Genomic DNA, 19,491 nt, shown 5'->3' on the forward strand with positions numbered 1-19,491 from the left:
AGAGCCCCCCAGTTCGCGGCAGCTTTAGACCCTTATATGCAAGCCAAGACAGGCCGCAAATATGGCTTGCCATGACTTAACAGTCCTCAGGACATGTTGGATATGGGTTCTTAGTCGGTGCGGTTATGGTCCCCCACATTCTCCAGATCTTCCTCTAAGGGCATTTGTCACACAAATGCAAGGGGTGGAGAAGGGACGTCTACTAGACCGAGAAGCAGCAGGGTTGGATACAGTAGGCGCATTATATGCCAATGGTGTATAGCGGTGCGTTATATGCCGATGGTGTACAGCGCCTATTTGATAACAGGCCTCAAAAAATCTAAAAAATGTTACTATACCTGCAGGTCGAGTAACTTGAATACTCAACCTAACTGTAATGCACTTGAACCTGTAAACGGGTCTCAGATTGTGTGATCCTAGGCAAATATTTTAGTTTACAGGGTTGCCTTTTTCTTCATTCTCACATATAAGTGCACCTTCAAACATGTGAGCTTAGCGTTTCTGCTGTCTAAAAAAAAACGTAAACGTTTGCTCCATGTATATAAAGAATCTAGCCAACATATAGGGGACACATGATCCATGACTTGCCTCTTAGTTTACTTAATCTCCCCATGCCTATGGATCAACTTAGCTCACCTAACTGCAGAGGACGTGAGAGGATATTTGTGAGGCACAAGGATGCAGATGTGAGACACAAGGGCAAGAGGAGGAGGAGGAGGCAAGCAGATGCAGCGAGCGGGCAGCCGGAGCCACACAGCAAGGGACAACCGCGGTAGGCGCGATAACAACTGCCACTCCTTACTGCAACTGTTGCAACTGTCGGTGAGGGTTGGCGGTTGAGGTCGGAGAAGGCGGCTCCGCTGGGGGGCCAAAGCACATTGGCAAAGAGTGCCTCAGGCCTCCACAGTGACCGCTGCAGAGCAGACACAGTGCTGCCACCAACTCTGGTACACCGCAGCATAGTGCTCTTGGCGTAGCACAGCAGGAGCTGTAGACAATCTTTTATCCCCCACCAATGTAGAAGGCCCAGAAGGTGCAGAAGGCCCTGAAAGGTCGGAAAAGCTCAGAGTACACAAAGGCTGATGATCTCATCTTAGCTCCAACCCCTCCTTGTTTCACCCAATAACTGAGGATAAGTAAGGATAATTAAGGACATTTAAGGACAGAGGAGGCTAAGCAGGTTCTAAAAAGGATTCAAAGGAGCTTGCACCCAGTAGCAGGAGCCTGGTAAGAGAGGGTGGCCATCTCTGCAAGGCTGCGCGAGGTTGTGGCAAGGCCGTGGCGGAGCAGGCCCCCGCCAAACTCAGGTTGAACCCCGGGCCACGGAAGTGGCCCAACTAGGTTCTGGTGCAGCTTGTGAACTGGGTTGGGCCCCAGTGCCTGCCGCTGTTCATTCCTTGTCTCAGCACCACAGCACTAGGGGAGGATTGAGGGTCTTGGGGTACTTCCTTACCTTATTCTCGCTACACCCTGCCTCACACCAGCCTCTTCAGAATGCTCAAGGCCCCCTCTCCATCAGGCAAGAGAAATACTTCAGGAGAGGGGCAAGGCGGTGCTAAGAAAAGACCTGAAGACCTGAACTTCGACTGGCTTAAGTCACAATAGCTCACCTCATCTCCGCCAGCTTGCTAAGACCTCCCTAAGGATCCCAGGACTGCATAGCACCCAACAGCTGGCAGTAACTGGCAACCTCAGTCAGCTTAAATCTCCAATGGGGCTTTCAGAATACGGTCAGGGAAAGCCAGAAGCTCACGGCAGCAAGTAAATAGCGGTGGAAGCTTGCACAATGTCCCACTCTCACCTCCATTACCATTATCACTTCCACAACAACTACTGCTCAGGGTCAGGACCAGGTTGCTAGCCCAGACAACCAACTGAAAATCACCTCCAAATTTAAATATCTGAGGGACAAAAACTTGGCCATCCTCTCAGACACATCTGACAATAAGGGTACAAACCATGACTACGCAGCAGTGTCCCACTACCGTCCTGTTGCCTGTCTCAACAGCAGTCACTCCCACCTCCCAGTTTAACATCTTGGAGGTTCAATGTGCCCATGATAAACTCAAAGGCAGATACTCAGAACACCAAACAAGTCAAGTAAGCAGGACTCTAGACCCGGACAAGATTACTGATTTAACTATCAGCCAGAGTGTCAATTTGACCAGCCAGGTCCTGTATGTGCATGCCTGGGCAACAGCAACCCTACCTTCTTTCCAACTCTCAACCTTGAACCAGCAAGGTCTAACAGAATACGTAAAATAAATGGTGACCTGAAAGCGCAGTAAGTCCAGTAAGCAGGTCAATAGACCTGGCGGTATCTGGCATTGCCAGCACCAGCATGACCATCCAGGGTGCAGTTCATTCAGGCCAAATAAACTTAATTTCTGCCTCTACAGCAGCAAGATCTCTAGCACCAGAGAACGACAGTGCATTCTCAGCAATCTCACCCCAACATCAAGTACGTACACCCTCAACTTTAGACGACCTAGTTGACCCTAAAGAATTTAAGCAACAATGTTTAGCTCAATTCCCTCTAAACTGGACAGAGCTAGCAATCAAATGTCAAAGGAAACACACAGAAAAGATCCCAGGACAAAAAAGCTCATAATACTCGGGACCACAGGTGCACTTAAGAGTGTGCAAAGAACTTATATCTGACACAGGAAGAGTAGGAGAGATGGTAGCCTCCTATGCTACTGACCTAGAGCAGGAGGCTAATCTAGATGAGGTGAATCCAACAGCAAGGACTCCCAAATCAGAGGACACTTCAAAAAGTAGCAACTCTCTCCTGGAAGCAGGAGTCTGCTTTGCCAGAGAGACCAGAAGAGTGCCTCTCCCCCAAGAGGCAGACACTGCCTTGGAGGACTTGCTGGAGTGGCCCAGTCGGGGCCTACTTCTTTGCTTGTATTCAATCTATACTCCTCCCACACCCTCCTCCTTCACAGTTGATGTTGGGACTCTCCTTGGCCCCACACTACTGATGTTTCCAGAGATCATAAAGAACACCGAGGCGTACCCCGAAGTCGTGCCCTAATCAGAGGCCTTCCCCCTCGCTGATGGGTGCATCACACCACAATATTAGGCCTGTCACCTTTCGCATCAGGTGCTGAGACATACCTGGTGACAGGAGAATCCCACACGTCACCCATCGTGGTCCTCCTGAGGTCCAGGACCTGAACGCTATTGGGGACTTTGAGTGAACCCCATTAATGAGCCCGGGGGCAGCCGTACACACTCCGGAAGAGCGCTCCGTCCACCTGCAATCTACACCTCTACACCATCCTGGTGCAGCCGACCTTTTCACCTTTTCACTGACATGGCCCCTGGCATCACAGTTCTCCTACAACTCATGCCCAATCATTGCCCGGAGCCATGGGATGCCTCCGCAGCTGGGTCTGGGCCACAACTACACAAAGCTCAGGTGAACACTCCTCCCCGAGGCCCGTGCCATTGCAAGACTCCTTGCAGAGCAGCTCTTCTGGGACCACACAGCTCTCCCTGACCACGCTGCTTTTGCCCACTACAGACCACTGGTTGCACTCAGTACAACATTGGCCCTAGAGACTATTGCCTAAGGGTGTCTACACCTAGCACCTCACCAGTCCAAAGAGGCCCAGTAGTGTGTGACCATGAGCACTCGTCAACAGCAAATCTTGAGGAACACAGTCCCAGTGGAGGCCCTCCTATATTACTTCGAGTTGCCTGAACCACTACCTGCTGCCACTCGGAGGGCCGAAACCGTTACCCAGCAACCCATAGACAGACTCTGATATTGCTGTTGCCTGATTCACAGCAGGACCCGGTACAGGTGCTGTCTTGCTTCTACCTCTTTGGTATCATACCAGCCCTGACTGGCGCTGGGATATCGTGGGCCGACAAGGGGTCCCTCCAGACCGCCATCCCATTCTGAAGAAACAGCATACCATACATGTACACATTTTCCTAAATATTCGGCCGGACTGTGCAGCTAATACACTATCCTTCATTTCCAGCGGTGGTCAGCATATGATTTAGCCCCAACCTCATGCCTGTTCCGAGCACCCCATTGCCTTCTGTCAATTCTGATAAACACGTTATATTGTCATTACCCTGTCAAGTTATATCATACTGGTAAAATGCATCAATAAAAAGAATTTGAACAAAAATCTAAGTAAGTGTAAGAAAAACAATTACACAAGACTGCAATAATTTGAATTTCAGACGCATTTCATTGGTTTATATGCAAATAAATCACTTAATTTTAACTTCACCGTAAGAATACATATTTAGTTGCTGTCAAATGAGGAAATTACCAACTTATTTCCTTTCGACACCAATATAATTGTTAGGAAAGTTTTGGTTAGTAAATCCACCAGATATATCCTCCTTACTTTCGACCTGATTAATTTTAAGAAGGTGCACCCAGCAATGCAAGGTAACAAAGCTTTCCAAGGATCAATTTGGCATCACATAATGACTTTCAGACAAACAGCTTAAGTGAAGTGTGAGCTGGCTGTGGGAGTTTTACACAACTTCTACACTGCGGAGTAAGTCAATGACCCCTTCCTTTGTCAGAAACCAAACCTCTCCAGTATTCTGACACCAGACCTCGAATTGTGGTGATTTTTCCAATGCTTTCTTCCCTGCTATCACGACATATGGATAGCCCATCTTATTGGCATCGTTCAGTCTTTTTCCAATGGTCAAATGAGTCCTATCATCCAGAATGGTCTCTCCTTTCATGAGTGGCAGAATTTCCATCAGGTCGTCGTAGAGTTTTTCGATTTGGACGGAAGCGGTCTCTTCCTTGCTTCCCTTTTTTGGTGGTATAAGGCAGACCTGGAAAGGTGCAATGAGCCTAGGCCAACGGATGGAGCTTTCGGTAGAAAGGACCTCAATGGCAGCAGCTAGAATCCGTGTAACACCCAACCCATAGCAGCCCATATCTGCAACAGCTGGTTTGTTCTGGTTATTCATGTAAGAAGCATTAAAGACAGAAGAATATTTAGTTCCCAGATAAAATGTATGGCCAACTTCTATACCTTTTGTCTCACTTAATGTGCCTTGACACTGAGGGCATTCTTTCTGACCAGAGCTTATTGCTTCGACATTGGCTGCAAATCTACAACTTGAACACACCAGGAGCCTGTCTTCACCAATGGTTGCAGGAATTTGAAACTCGTGCGACATTTTTCCGCCGATGTTTCCCGTGTCTGCCTGCACTTTTACAACTTCTAGCCCTAGATCCTGGAATAGGCTTGAGTAGGCATCACACACCATATTGTAAGTAAGGTATGCATCTTCTTCTGAGACATCAAAAGTGTACATGTCTTTCATGTAAAACTCTCTACTGCGGAGCAGACCAAAGCGAGGCTTTGGTTCATCTCGAAATTTTCTTGTGATCTGATACAGCAGAAGAGGCAGCTGCCTGTACGACAAACTCCCCTGGCATGCTATCATGTCAGTAACCATCTCTTCGTGAGTTGGTCCAAGACAGTATTCCTTGCTGTGCCTGTCAGCCAGTCTGAAGAGCTCCTTGCCCATTAAATCCCAACGCTCACTCTTCCTCCAAAGTTCAGCAGAGCTTATGCTGGGCATGTTAATCTTCAATCCACCAATAGCCTGCATTTCCCTATCTATCACTTTGATGAGTTTCTCCATTGCTCGAACAGTGAAAGGCATGTAAGAATAGCAACCAGGACTGCTCGGATAAATTAACCCTGCTTTCAGCATCAGACGTTGGCTTCTGCAGGTGAGATCTCCAGGTTTGGTCTCCAGCCCTGATACCATCTCTTCTTGGAGGTTCATCGGATGGAAAAACTGGGACAATGCTAGTCGTTTTGATCTGTCAACAAGACGGTGGTGGTGTCTGCAATGATGGCGGGTGTGTGGTGCCAGAATGGGAAGAAACTCTCTCCAGCATCTCATCAGCCCTTCCATGCTGTGTTTTGGTAGCAGTAAACCCTGTGGATGAAAGGTATTTGATTTTTATAAACAGGCACACGCATAGCAAAAAAAACAAAAAACTTTTCACAATACACACACCACAATATCAAAGACGTTACCTAACAAAAATAGTTTTAAAACAGCAAATCATAAAAATAACATCCCAAACAAGGACATCTGTACTTCCAAATAACACTTACAAGTAACTTCTCATTTTTTACCCTAAGCTGTTTCAAGATCATCAAAGCATGTCCAAGGACAAACTAGCTTTTCTGCACAGCCAGTGTATTCCAATAGCAATCGTTTAATGCTGGTTATGGCAGCATTGACTACACCACCATGAGAGTAAGATAGAACAATGCAGGTGGGCATGTAGTGGGACCAAGAGACTGTGACAAGGCTCTGAAGTGGCATGATCACACCTCACACCCTGGATGACCATGGCTTTAGGGGGAAGTACTGCTTGTAGGGGGTTAAAAGAGAATTTTGGTAGGTCAGCCTAAACAGATTCTCCAAAGTCATGTTTAGTTATGACCAGAGAATGCAGATTCCACCCACTGCCAACTTCTCCATTCTGGAATATTAGGGTCATTTTCAAAGTGAATTGTCTTAGTGTAGGCAATATGCAATTTAAAAAGACGGTGGAACACCAAAATTAACATTCCTTTGCAGATATTGTAAATCAGATTCAGTAAAGACCATGACGTACAGCTGCTTGGCATCAGAGTATTGTTGGGTGTGGATACTAAGGTTGACTGGCAATCACACCACCCTGCAACTCCATGTAAAAAATAATACTATGGGCAATAGGACAGAACCCCTGAGGACCACTAGAGTGCATTGGGGATGGACCCCAACCTTGGCATTCTCTGTCCTGCCATTCTCTGTCCAGGAGAGAAACAAGCCACCTCTGCACCTTACCTTTGATATCTAAACTGTGTGTTCAGGACATTTTTCACTGCTCCTTAACCACCATATTGAAAGCCGCTGAGAGATCTCATAGCCCCATACAGTAATGCCAAAATTACTCAGAAGCAGAAAGTGTCCTGCTTTTAACTCAAACACAAGCAGAAGCCTTTCTTTCTAAAACATTATTTAAAAAAAAAAAAGTCAGCCCTGCTTAGAGTTAACATCACCTGTAAAAATGTCCTATCTCTAAATGCAAAAAGTCAGCATGAAGCCCTCAAACACTGGAATAGGCCTTGCTTTTCGCAAATGCTGGGGATTTTGCAAGAGAAACCAATAGACAAAGAGGCAAGCTACTATACCTAAGAGCTCCATAGAATAGACTTGATCCCAAAACACATACTCCCCACAGTTACATAAACTTGTTGGATTGGAAGGACGGATAAGGAACAGGGGATTTCTAGAAAATACTTTCCTCTATTCCACCCTAGAAGGAATAGATGGGACAACAGGTCACTCCACTTTTTCTCTAAGCACCAATGAAAGGAAACTGGCAGTGTTGTTATCTGATTATTAGCATCAGTGTAAGAAAACCAGCCACCACCCCCCTCCGTTTTGCCCCCATTTAGAATACTAGATGCTGGTTTTTCGACTCTGACTCTGACACTGCACTGGAACCTGATAACCAGGTCCCAGTGCCAGTGTTCTCCCCCTAAATGGATTGCTGACTTAGTAATTCCCTGACTGGCAAGGACTTTATCCACTTATATGCCCTAGTAAATTGTACCTAGGGCTGCAGCACTAGTTTGTGCCACCCTAGGTGACTCACACAATCTGCTGATGGCAGCCCGTCCATTGCAGACTGCCAGAGCGATGCAAACAGCTCAAGTTCGAGTGTGCCCTCACCATGAGTGGCACAGTCCACTGCACTGCCTTACATATAAGTCAGACATCCCTAAGGGAGGCCTCTGCAGCCCAGGAGGCAGGGTGCATTGTATTTAAGGTGCAGGCATGTAAGCACAAGTTTATATGTCTGTATAGTGTCCTTTACATTAAAGTACACAATAAGTCCAGGCTGGTCCATAGGATAACATGGGACTTAAGCCCGGGCAGACCCAGGTTGCTAACTCCATTATGGTACAGTCTAGATATGTCAAGTTTGGTGTTGAACAGCGTGCTTTCTCTCCCCCAACACGAATGTGGTGTCAATGGATGGCTGTCATGCGTCCTTCTCTGTGCTCTAGCCGGTCAGCCCATGTTTTTCCTGTGCTACCCGACACCAAGACAAGTTTCTGACCTGCTGCCAGGTAGTGTGCACACTCCAAGGAGTCCACCTCCTGCCAAACCACTCCACCCCCCCCCAACAATCCCTCTAAGCCGGGCTAGTGAATAGAGCCATCCGGACAGTGAGCTTCAAAGGCTTCACAGCCCCTGATAGTCATCTATGCTGTACCCCAGCACAGGAAACAGACCTCTGCACCCGGACGCCACAGGCCAGGTAAAACTGAACTGACTGCTGTGATCTAATCCTAGGGACTGCACAACCTTAATCCTGCAAGGGTTCCATATAACTCATCCTTTAAGTACTGTTTTGTGACCAGTGGTATTTTTCCATAGACTTCAATGCAAGGTTTAAATGCCATTTTTGCTGTGATTTAATTTTGCTTCTAAAATTCATAACTCTGGCTATACTTACGCAATTCCATTCGTTTTGCTGCCTAAATTAAGATTAAAATAAGCTCTATTTTTATAAATTGGTGTCAGATTTCTTTTGAGTTGTGTCCATTACATATTGTCAATGTTGCTGCTCTGAAATGCTTAACACATGTTCCTATGAGTAAAGCCTGACTGCTCCTTGCAACTCTACCAGGACTGAGCTAAGGATTTATCAGTGTGAATCCAAGGACCATATTTGGGGTATTGTGAGAGTATTACATGGCGAGCAAGAGGACATTTGATTATTTTGGGTTTTGCTTTTACATTTGGGCCATGAGGGCTTGTCTCTTTTGGAATGGTGAGGGCTGCACTTTTTGGACTTTGGAATGCTATCATCTAGATAAATTTACGAGATTTAGACACATCTGAAAACTAAACATCTGGCTGAGTCCAGGGCAGTGTGCTTCACATGCACCCACACCATTTTCTTACCCACAATGCCCTGCAAACCTCCAACTTTGCTTGAAATCACAAATCTTTAACACATTTTTGTGATGGAACCTTCCAGAATCTGCAGGAATCTACAAAATTCGTACCACTCAGCATTGTCGCATCTATATCAATAAAAATTCTGCCCCACTTGTCAGCCTGAAAACTTTTTTTTCCAAACTGCCCTTTTGGACCCGCTTTGGTTCCCTCTCATTTTCGACATGTTTTTGGCTCTTCCCTGACACAGGCACCTTACCCACCTACACAAGTGAGGTATGATTTTTACTGGAAGACTGAGGGGAACGTTGGATGGTAGGAAATGTGTGCCGGTACGGTGATCCCACAGAGAAATGTGGGGATAATTAGATTTTTTTTTTAGCTAGATTTGAGGTTTGCTGAGGATTCTGGGTAAGAAGACACTAAGGGATCTACGCAAGTCACACCTCCCTGGACTCCCTCGGGTGTCTAGTTTTCAGAAATGTTTGGGTTTGGTAGGTTTCCATAGATGGCTGCTGAGCCCAGGACCAAAAACACAGGTGAAACCCCCCGCAAAAACAGGTAGTTTTGTATTTGATCATTTTGATGTGTCAACGTAGTCTTTTGGGGCATTTCCTGCCGCAGGCACTAGGCCTACCCACACAAGTGAGGTACCATTTTTATTGGGAGGCCTGGGGAAACTCTACCCTCAGATTCCAGAACGTTGCAGCACCGAAATGTAGGGAAAAAGTGTTTTGTTTTTGCCAACTTTGTGAGGTTTGCAAAGGATTCTGGGTAACAGAACCTGGTGGGAGCGCCATAAGTTACCCCATCCTCGGTTCCCTCAGATGTCTAGTTTTCAGAAATGTCCAGGTTTGCTAGGTTTTCCTAGGTGCTGGATGAGCTAGAGACCAAAATCCACAGCTAGGCACTTTGCAAAAAACACGTCAGTTTTCTTTTGGAAAATGTGATGAGTCCATGTTGTGTTTTGAGACATTCATTGTCGCAGGCACTAGGCCTACCCACAAAAGTGAGGTACCATTTTTATCGGGAGACTTAGGGGAACGCTGGGAGGAAGGAAATTTGTGGCTCCTCTCAGATTCCAGAACTTTCTATCACCGAAATGTGAGGAAAAAGTGTTTCTTTGCCACAGTTGGAAGTTTGCAAAGGATTCTGGGTAACAGAACCTGGTGAGAGCCCGACAAGTCACCCCATTCTCAATTCCCCTAGGTGTCTAGTTTTCAAAAATGTATAGGTTTGCTAGGTTTCCCTGGGTGCCAGCTAAGCTAGAGGCCAAAATCCACAGCTAGGCACTTTCCAAAAAAACACGTCAGATTTCAATGTAAAAATGTAATGTGTCCATGTTGCGTTTCCTGTTGCGGGCATTAGGCCTACCCATGCAAGTGAAGTACCATTTTATCTGCAGACTTAGGGAAACACAGAACAGAAGAACAAGTGTTATTTCTTTGTCTTTCTCTACATTTTTTCTTTCCAAATGTAAGACAGTGTGCAAAAAAGACGTCTATTTGAGAAATGCCCTGTAATTCACATGCTAGTATGGGGATCCTGGAATTCAGAGATGTGTGGCCATTTTGGAAATACAAAGGTTTCCTTGATACCTATTTTTCACTCTTTGTATTTCACCAAATGAATTGCTGTATACCCAGTATATAATGAAAACCCATTGCAAGGTGTAGCTCCTTTATTGGCTCTGGGTACCTAGGGTTCTTGATGAACTTACAAGCCCTATATATCCCCGCAACTAGAAGAGTCCAGCAGACTTAACAGTATATTGCTTTTGAAAATCTGACATCGCAGGAAAAAGTTACAGAGTAAAAGGTGGAGAAAATGGCTGCTTTTTTCACCTCAATTTCAATATTATTTTTATTTCAGCTGTTATTGTTGGTAGGAAAATCTTGTAGGGTCTTCACAAATGACCCCTTGCTGAATCCAGAATTTTGTCTACTTTTCAGAAAGTTTACCTGTCCGGGATGCAGCATTGGTTTCACACCCATTTTGGCACTAACTGGAAGGAGGATGAAAGCACAAAAAATAGTAAATATGGGGTATGTCCCAGTAAAATGCCAAAATTGTGTTGAAAAAGGTGGTTTTCTGATTCAAGTCTGCCTGTTCATGAAAGGTGGGAAGATGCTGATTTTAGCACCGCAAACAGTTCTTGATGCCATTTTCAGGGGGAAAAAAACACAAGCCTTCTTCTGCAGCCCTTTTAAAAAAAAAAAAAAAAACGAAAGTTTTGCTGTATTTTGGCTAATTTCTCAGTCTTTTCCAGGGGAACCCACAAACTCTGGGTGCCTTTAGAATCCCTAGGATGTTGAAAACAAAGGACGCAAATTTGGCGTGGTTAGCTTATGTGGACAAAAGGTTATGAGGGACTAAGCACGTACTGCCCTAAATAGAGAAAAAAAAGTGTGGCACCTGAGGAGGAGAAGGCCTGGCAGCGAAGGGGTTAACATGGTGCTATCTACGTCCCAGAGCAAAACAGTTTGTGCAAAACATGTAGCTTTCGGCAGACCGGAAAAGATGATGTACAAGCTTCTTTTAATATGTGCACCTGTTTTTACTCCGAGTATACCCGTTATAGGTGTCTCCCTGCAAACTCATTGGGTGGTGTATTCTTTGCTCACAACAGGGGGAATCTGAAAGGACATTTTCACAATGACCATTACATGTTTTTATGAGCTCAGCACTAGAAGCCTTTAGAGGATTAAAGAAAAAATTCCCTAACAGAAATGCATAATGTTTATAACTCTTCTAATGTTTTAATTCCCTCTTAAAATAACTCAAACTACAGAACGCTGTTATTTAAACATCAACAGCAAATTTCATTTTTAAAAGAAAATAAAAACTGAGTGCAAAAAGCCATTTTCATGGAAAAGAATTGATCATTTTTTGCACCTGATTTGATAGTATAGCCATCTGAATACCAATAAAGGGCTTATGGCTATACATCAGGAGCTAAACTATAAACAAGCATTGGCAAAGCCAATAGAGCTTTCCTATGCAAGAGCTAGTGGCTTTGCCAATGTGTTTTAGCCATGTTGTACACCAGTGTGGCTGCTGTTCATCATGGCTAAAAGTTAGTGCTGTGGAGTGTCACGGAGTGGAATGCGAAGAGTGGAGTAGAGTGTTATAGAGTGAAGTGGCAGAGAGTGTTGTGTACTGGAGAGGCATAGTGTGGAGTGGCATAGAGTGGAATACACTGGAGTGACAGAGTAGAGTGGACTGGTGTAGAGTGCACTGGCATACAGTGTTGTGGCATAGAGTGCAGTGACATTGAGTGCATTGGCACTGAATTCAGCGACGTAAACTGCATTGTTGAATGCAGTGGCATAGAGTAAAATGGCTGAGAGTAGGGTTGCGTAAAGTAGACTGCAGTGGCATAGAGTAGAGTAGCATCGAGGGGTGCAGAGTGGAGTGGCATAATGTTGAGTGAGGCAGAGGGTAGTGGTGCAGAGTAGAGTCAAGTGGCAGAATGTAGTAGTGTACAGTGCAGAGTCAAGTCGCACAGAGTGCAGTGGCACAGAGTAGTGTAGAGTAGTATAGAGTGGTGCTGGGTAGAATATTGTGCTGTAGAGTGCACTGGCATAGAGTGCAGTGGCGTAGAGTTGAGTAGTGCAAAGTAGAGTGGCATAGAGTTCAGAGGCGAAGAGTGCAGTGCTACAGAGTGGTGTAAAGTGGCATAGAGAGCAGTAGCAGGGCTTGAAAAAGCTACTCGAACACTCACTAGGGCAAGTAATTTTTTATCAGGTCAAGCTATTTTTAGGACTTACTCTGCCCTTTTGGCGAGTTGACAAATAACAAGTGTTCTATTCAGTCAGAAAGTGGAGGAGCAAAAAAAAGACACCTTTAAATCTTGTTCTTGTCATATGTCATCTGTGATCACAGACAGATGTCAAAAGTCAGTTTGTTATACAATTAATTTTCCGTCTGACTGCAGAGTTTCAGTATTTTGTAAGGTGTACTGTCTGATCTGCTGTTTAGAGTGTGAAATAAAAGGCTATAGGGTGTCAAGTGTTTCCTACCACACAACATTTTAAATGACTAAGTCAACTGTACAAAATGTATTTCAGTAGTTGTGAAAGCCCATTTTTTGTACCTGTGTGATACAAAAAATACTTCATTTGGATTAAAACAAACGAGAATACTTTAATTGTTGATGTGCAAAGGATATGTTTTCTGAAACCCAATTTTCACAGATTGTTAATGCACTATATAGTTTTATCAGTAAAGCTGCAAGTTAGTGGAAATGTTTTTGGACATTTCTGGGAAATTTACTGTGTCTAGATACAGTATGCTACCACATCAAGATTTAGTAATATATTTATTAAAAGTGAGTGTTTAAACAAACCTGCGCTAATGCCAATGCTATTAATAAACTAAAAGCAAGTCATGGCTCCTGTGTCCCCTACAGGTGGGCTAGATTCTTGTGATACATAGAGCAAACTTTAGTCTACTTAATCAAACAAAAGAGGTTTTTTGTAGAAATGCTGCGCTCACATATTTGAAGGTGTAATCATATATGAGAATGAAAAAAAAGGCACTCTGTAAACTATTTGCCTGGGATCACATAATTTGAGACACATTTACGGGTCAAGTATATTACAGTTCGGTCAAGTAGATTATTCAAGTTACTTGAGCTGCAGGTCCAGTAAGATTTTTATGATTTTTCGACACCTGAGTAGCATAGAGTGGAATGGTGCAGGGTGGAGTCGAGTGGCATGGAGTGCAATGGCATAGAGTAGATTATTTTAGAGTACAGTGAAGTGGTGTAGGCAGGGGAGACTGCAGCTGGGTAGAGTGGCATATAGTGTAATGGCATAGAGTAAAGTGGCGTAGTATACAGTGGCATAGAGTAAAGTGGTGCAGAATAGATCAGAGTGGTGTACAATGGATTGGCGTAGAGCGCAGGGGCATAGAGTTGAGTGTTACTAAGTAAAGTGCATTGGCATAGAGTGTATTGGCACAGAGTGCAGTATTGCAGAGTAACGTAGAATACAATGGTGTAGAGTGGAGTTGTGCACAGTAGACTTGAGTGGTGTAGATGCAGTGGCGACGAGTGCAGTGGTGTAGAGTAGAGTGGTGAAGAGTGCACTGGCATAGGGTAGAGTGGTACAGGGTAGAGTAGGGAAGTGTAACGTGAAGAGGCGTAGAGTACTGTGGTGTGGAGTGGTGCAGAGTGCTGTGACATGGACTGGTGTAAAGTGGAGTGGTGCAGAGTGGAGTGGCATAGAGTGGAGTATTCATGGTGTGGTGGTACACTGCCATTACAGACAATATATTTTCAATTGAAATGACCATTACATTTGTACAAACATAGTTTTACTAATAAAACTGTATAGTGCAGACAAAAATGTGTGGAAATTGCATTACCTAGTGTAATGATTTGTTTTGATCATATAAAAAGTACTTGTTTTCAACACACTTCAGAATTAACATAAACTGTACTTCATTGGTGTTGCTAATTCTGATATATTCTGAAATACTTACACAGTTCATTTAAATGTTGTTGTGTGCTAGAAAAAATCTCTTTCCTACCCCCAGTGTCCAGCAAGATTTTCACATAAATCATTTTACTTTGAAGACAGGGAAAGAAAAGTAAACAAGCAACCTTCTGGGGTGTGGAATTTAATAAAATATCTACTTGTCAATGGGACAGGTTGCTTCATAAATCTATTTGTCCTGTAAAAATACCTACTTGTCCTTTTGATGCAATGTAGTGTGGTGACTAATTATGAAGCCAAACTTATTATATAAAGCTCTGATTATAGCCTCTCTGATTATGTCAGGGCTAATACTATAGTAAGGGTTGAATACTAACAATGTCTTTATTTTGCCACCTTTCCGCAGACCTACATACTGGGGCTGGAAGAAGCAATAAACAATAGTTCCAGAGCTGCAATGCCTTTGTGTCTGTGCAAACCTACTAACTTGCATGTTTTAAGGATTTTCACTAGCTCTTCTCTAAATGTGTTTTATATTGAGAATGGATGAAGATTTACTCCTGACAAGGGCAGAGGTGGAAGTTCTTTCAGGGTTGAGAAAAATGTGGTTAGAGGGAAAGAGAACTTGTAAACGCTCAATAGATTTTCAAATGGGAAAATCTACACATGCATATTTGCTTGTGCTGGAATACAGCTTACAAATATGTTCCAGGGGTACTACTTCCTGGTCTACTTTTGTAAATGCTTGTCTGATCATGAAAGCCATAATTCTGCACTAATGCAAAGACATATACCTGAGTGCCCTTTTGTGACTTTCTTTGAGAACTGGGTCCCTAATTAGTTCTGGCATTAACCAAGATCTCTTATTTTTCTAAAATTCTATTTCTCTCTCTTTTCATCTATCAACTGGCTTCACTGGGAGTAATACCATTCTGCTCTTCCATAGGGGGCATATTGGCACACATAGTAGTTGTGTTCAGTGTTAGGAACTACTGTGGTAATGTGTGCTTTTTGAGACCATTTTTTTGCTTTTTGACAGTGTTTGTTACAATGCTGAGCGCCTGGTAGCTCCCACAACAATAATGTTTCACAAAAGCAATGTCAAAACAAGAAGACACACATTGACAAAACCATAACACTGACCACTGATGTTGGATCAGATAACTGTACCAATGCTTGCTTATTTTCACGTTTCTCATAATCTTGTTCGAATCTGGTTACAGTGATTTTTTATTATGAATATTTTTGGAAATACTAGCATGCACCAACATATTTACTAAATGATACTTCAAAGAAATAGTACCTACAATTTCACAGTATTTTAGCAACATTTTTTTTTCCTACTTGCGGTTTTTTCTGAACATTTTATTTTCAAAGCAAAGAATCATCAATGCTGCTTACAAGCTTCTGCAAACATTCGCATATAATCAAAGAGCATTCTGGGAGCATTATATGCAGCCTCATTGTATAAACTTTTCAAAAGTGTGCACACACATTTTTTAAAGGTATCACTGTCAGTAGTGCAGTGTGAGCTTACAACAGTTATTTACATTTATTTTGAACGCTCACCCTAATAATAAAGGCTTTGCATTAATGAACCATAAAATACAAATTCAAACAACATTAACGTGTATTACCTCAACTGCCGACACAGATCACTCAGAAGCATTCTGTAAATAAGGTTTGGGTAAAGGAAGGTACAAACTCAATCTGGACAGCATAAAACAAATACAGCCAGCAAAATGAAAGCAAGAAAATGTGAGTTACAAACCACAAAGCTGATTGCAAGCAACAGGCAGAATGAATTCCTAGGTCAGCTTTCTGAATGTCTGGTAGGCTTCAACCTAAAAATTGATATTACTTCTAGCTGGAACAGACTTGCATTTCTTTACTGATTACAAATAGCAATTAAGAGTTTATGCTATGCCAGAAACTGCAGTGCTTTTTAAACACGGTTTTCGTATCATGTTTTTTCCATTTGAACTACAGTTTTTCAAATGCTGAATTCTGGTCATTAAGGATTGTTTAGCAAACATTAATTTCACTGAATGCCAAGTCTCTTGCATTATCCCTGGTCACATACCTCACCTTCAAGGACCACACTGCCAAAAAAACACCTCTCTGATCTAAAGAAACTGAAACCACTTCTTCCACACAGCAAATTCAGAACTGCTGCCCAAGGTCACGTACTCTCACATGCTTACTGTAGTAACACCCAGCACCATCGCCTCCCAGACTCATCACTGGCACCCTTTAAGGGCATCCTTTATGCCACACCACTTCTCACTCAGGGCCAGGAGAAATATGATGAGCACATCACCTCATACTAATGGAAATCCATTAGTCTCTCTTTGCTGTTCCGTACAATTTTCAAAAACAAATGCATCATTTACAAAGTGTTAGCAGAGTAACTCAAAATGTCATGCTCACAGATCTCGCTGTTTTCCTTTGCCAGAGACTACTGTGCAACATATCTTCTAAAATTAATTCCCTGGCACGTGCTTTGAACCACCCATTTGATGGAATGTAGCTTGCCTGCTGTGTTCTACACAACACTTTAGGAATATTTCTAGCCATTTGTCAGACTGAAGAGCAAATGGAGAACTATTACAGTAAAGAAGACAGTAAAGTTATCCTCCAAATGGAACACTTATTACTTGCCAGATTAGACAAAATAGTTTATTAGCACTTGGATATAATTAAGGCTCCCAGTTTTCAGTTTTTACTGATTTTCACAGATGAACACACACTGAAAACACTGTGTTTCCGGTCTGTATTTATTTTTAAAGGTGGAAAAATACAGTAAATTTTGTTTCTTGAAAAGACTCTCTATGCCAGTGGTTCCCAACCTGTGGGCCGGGGACCCCTGGGGGTCCGCGGCTGCTTAAAAAATGTAATAATATTAGGTCCCAGCTATCAGTAATGACTCCTTGGGGGTCCCAGTGTTCCAATAATGACTCAGTGGGGGTCCCCGGGCTCCAGCATTGATAAAATGGGGGTCCACAGAAGTCAAAAGGTTGGGAACCACTGCTCTATGCTGTCCTTTATGAATCAGACCAATGGCTGAGCAGATAGGCAGCATGAGGAGCTTAAAAAACAGGATGAAATGTATTTAAATACAGGTATGTGTTAACATATTTGTATATTATGCTAATAATTACCTGTGGGTGTAGTGTTGTGTTATATTTGGCTGCTTAATTTTCTAAAACATGACAAGCATCAAAGTATAAGTGCATGGTTATCAGTAAAATTAATGTGGAAATATACCATTTTACGACTCCACATATTCTCAAAACACAAAAAAGACAGATAAATACCAATAAGATGGCCAAAAAACAAATAAGGATAAATATAGAAGAAAATCCTAAAAAAAAAAAATAGAAAATACAATAAAACCGGGAGCCCTAGATATAATAGCTAGTGTATGTCTGAACCTGCAACCCTTGCAGCTGTTTAACAGGCCCGCTCTTCCATCAACAAAACATACTTTCATGTGTACCATACCAAAATACATAACAACCTTAACAGGCCCGTTCTTCCATCAACAAAACATACTTTCATGTGTACCATACCAACATACATAACAATCTTAACTAAAATCTCTTGCATTAATCTTCGGCAGGGTTGCCGCCTCCCCCCATGACACAGGGTCATTCTCTTTCCAACAGTGGGTTTTTGGAATACCCTAAATTCATTTAGGCCCAGTCCTGTGTCAACTGAACCAATATGACTAAGCCTCCTGATGACAAACGTTTGTGAGAAGTCAATAAATGACTTGAAACTCTATGTCCTATTGAAATGGAGCAAGGCTCTAACCCCAAATTTTCGTTTTACATCTTCAACATCATCCAATGATATAATCATTATTAATGTTACCAGATGATTTCAAGCCAACAAGGCGTCAGAGTTCTGCTGTCTTTTTGAAGTCGTTGTTTTCGGGTGTAATAGTTCAAATGGAAAAACTGACGTGGGTAACGACTACAACTCACAGATTTAAAACTAAACCCTAGGAGTATAGACGGTGCCCTTCGTGACATTGAGCGAACTGGTAAACTCAGTTTTAAGCTAGGAATACACTGTTTGCTATTCGATATGCCCACCTACTTTATTTCAGCCTTTACATGTGGATTTAAAAGCTGGGAGATGCAAGTTACAGGATTTTTGGTTTCATCTTTAAAAACGCATTGCTATCGCAGAGTGTGAACAGACAGTCTTGCTCAAGTAACCGAAATCGGCTGCTCTAACACAACCGAGTGTGTAAGATGTATTATTTTTCTACAAAAAAAAAAGGATGCGCAAAAGCCTTCTCACCATACAGTACCTTATTTACCAGTAAAATAAACCTGCCGACAAATCGGTCTCGAAGACTGACATTGCTTCACAAATCGAAACTATTCGCCGAACGCAGCAACGCTGAGCTGCTGGCGAAATAATAAAAGGACTACTGCAGCAATGTAATTTTAAACGGAGTATTTTGTATCATATTGTCTAGCTTCTTTATGAACGTTTTTTGTTTGTTATAAGGCTGTTGGCGAAAACATAGATAAAGTGGTACTTTCCGGAGTTATGTATTTTTTAGAAGTTTTTTTAAGAGTATCTTAACTTACAGCTGTACTTCTTTCTTTTTTTAATGTAGTTTCTTACGTATGTGTCTGAAAAGTAAATGAGTAAATGTTTGTGCGATCTGTGGGTTTGTGGCAACATTGTGTGTATATGTAGGTGATAACACCTTGTTTCAAGATGTCCGCCTCGATTGCTGCATAAGGGGTGGCGAACCAGCGGTAAACGGGTGCTTACTTACTATGTACATACTAATAAAGTTTAAAAAAATCCAATGAATAAACTTTCCTTATCACGCGAAACAAGGAAGTGGAAACCAAGCGAACAGGATGATATCACGAGCTTTTTGTGGATATGTTTAATGTAAAATCATTTGAAAGTGTTATAATTCATGTTACATCAAAAAGAGGACATGAATATTAAAATAGTAATCAGAAATTGTAAAGAGTTACAAGATAAAACAGTGTATCTCTGTCAATGTGTTTGTATAAACCTTACTTTGGTGTTTAAAGTC

At 42.7% G+C, this 19,491-nt stretch overlaps 1 protein-coding gene across 4 annotated transcripts; it reads right to left on the bottom strand.

Moving 5' to 3' along the window:
• Positions 1 to 4,191: 4,191 nt before the first annotated feature.
• PARS2 (prolyl-tRNA synthetase 2, mitochondrial) lies at positions 4,192 to 18,849 on the bottom strand. 4 transcript variants are annotated; one of them, XM_069232617.1, is made up of 2 exons: positions 18,739 to 18,849; positions 4,192 to 5,946 (listed from the first exon to the last, which is right to left on the bottom strand). In XM_069232617.1, exon 2 carries the CDS (start codon positions 5,920 to 5,922, stop codon positions 4,507 to 4,509), a length of 1,416 nt encoding a protein of 471 aa, XP_069088718.1. In that variant the 5' UTR covers positions 5,923 to 5,946; positions 18,739 to 18,849; the 3' UTR covers positions 4,192 to 4,506. The 4 variants fall into 4 exon arrangements, with proteins under 4 accessions (XP_069088718.1, XP_069088717.1, XP_069088719.1 ...); XM_069232616.1 differs by having other exon boundaries at positions 18,729 to 18,837; XM_069232618.1 differs by having other exon boundaries at positions 18,748 to 18,825.
• Between the last annotated feature and the right edge of the window lie 642 nt (positions 18,850 to 19,491).

Source organism: Pleurodeles waltl, chromosome 4_2, assembly GCF_031143425.1.
Source record: "Pleurodeles waltl isolate 20211129_DDA chromosome 4_2, aPleWal1.hap1.20221129, whole genome shotgun sequence".
NCBI classification, from domain to species: Eukaryota; Metazoa; Chordata; class Amphibia; order Caudata; family Salamandridae; genus Pleurodeles; species Pleurodeles waltl.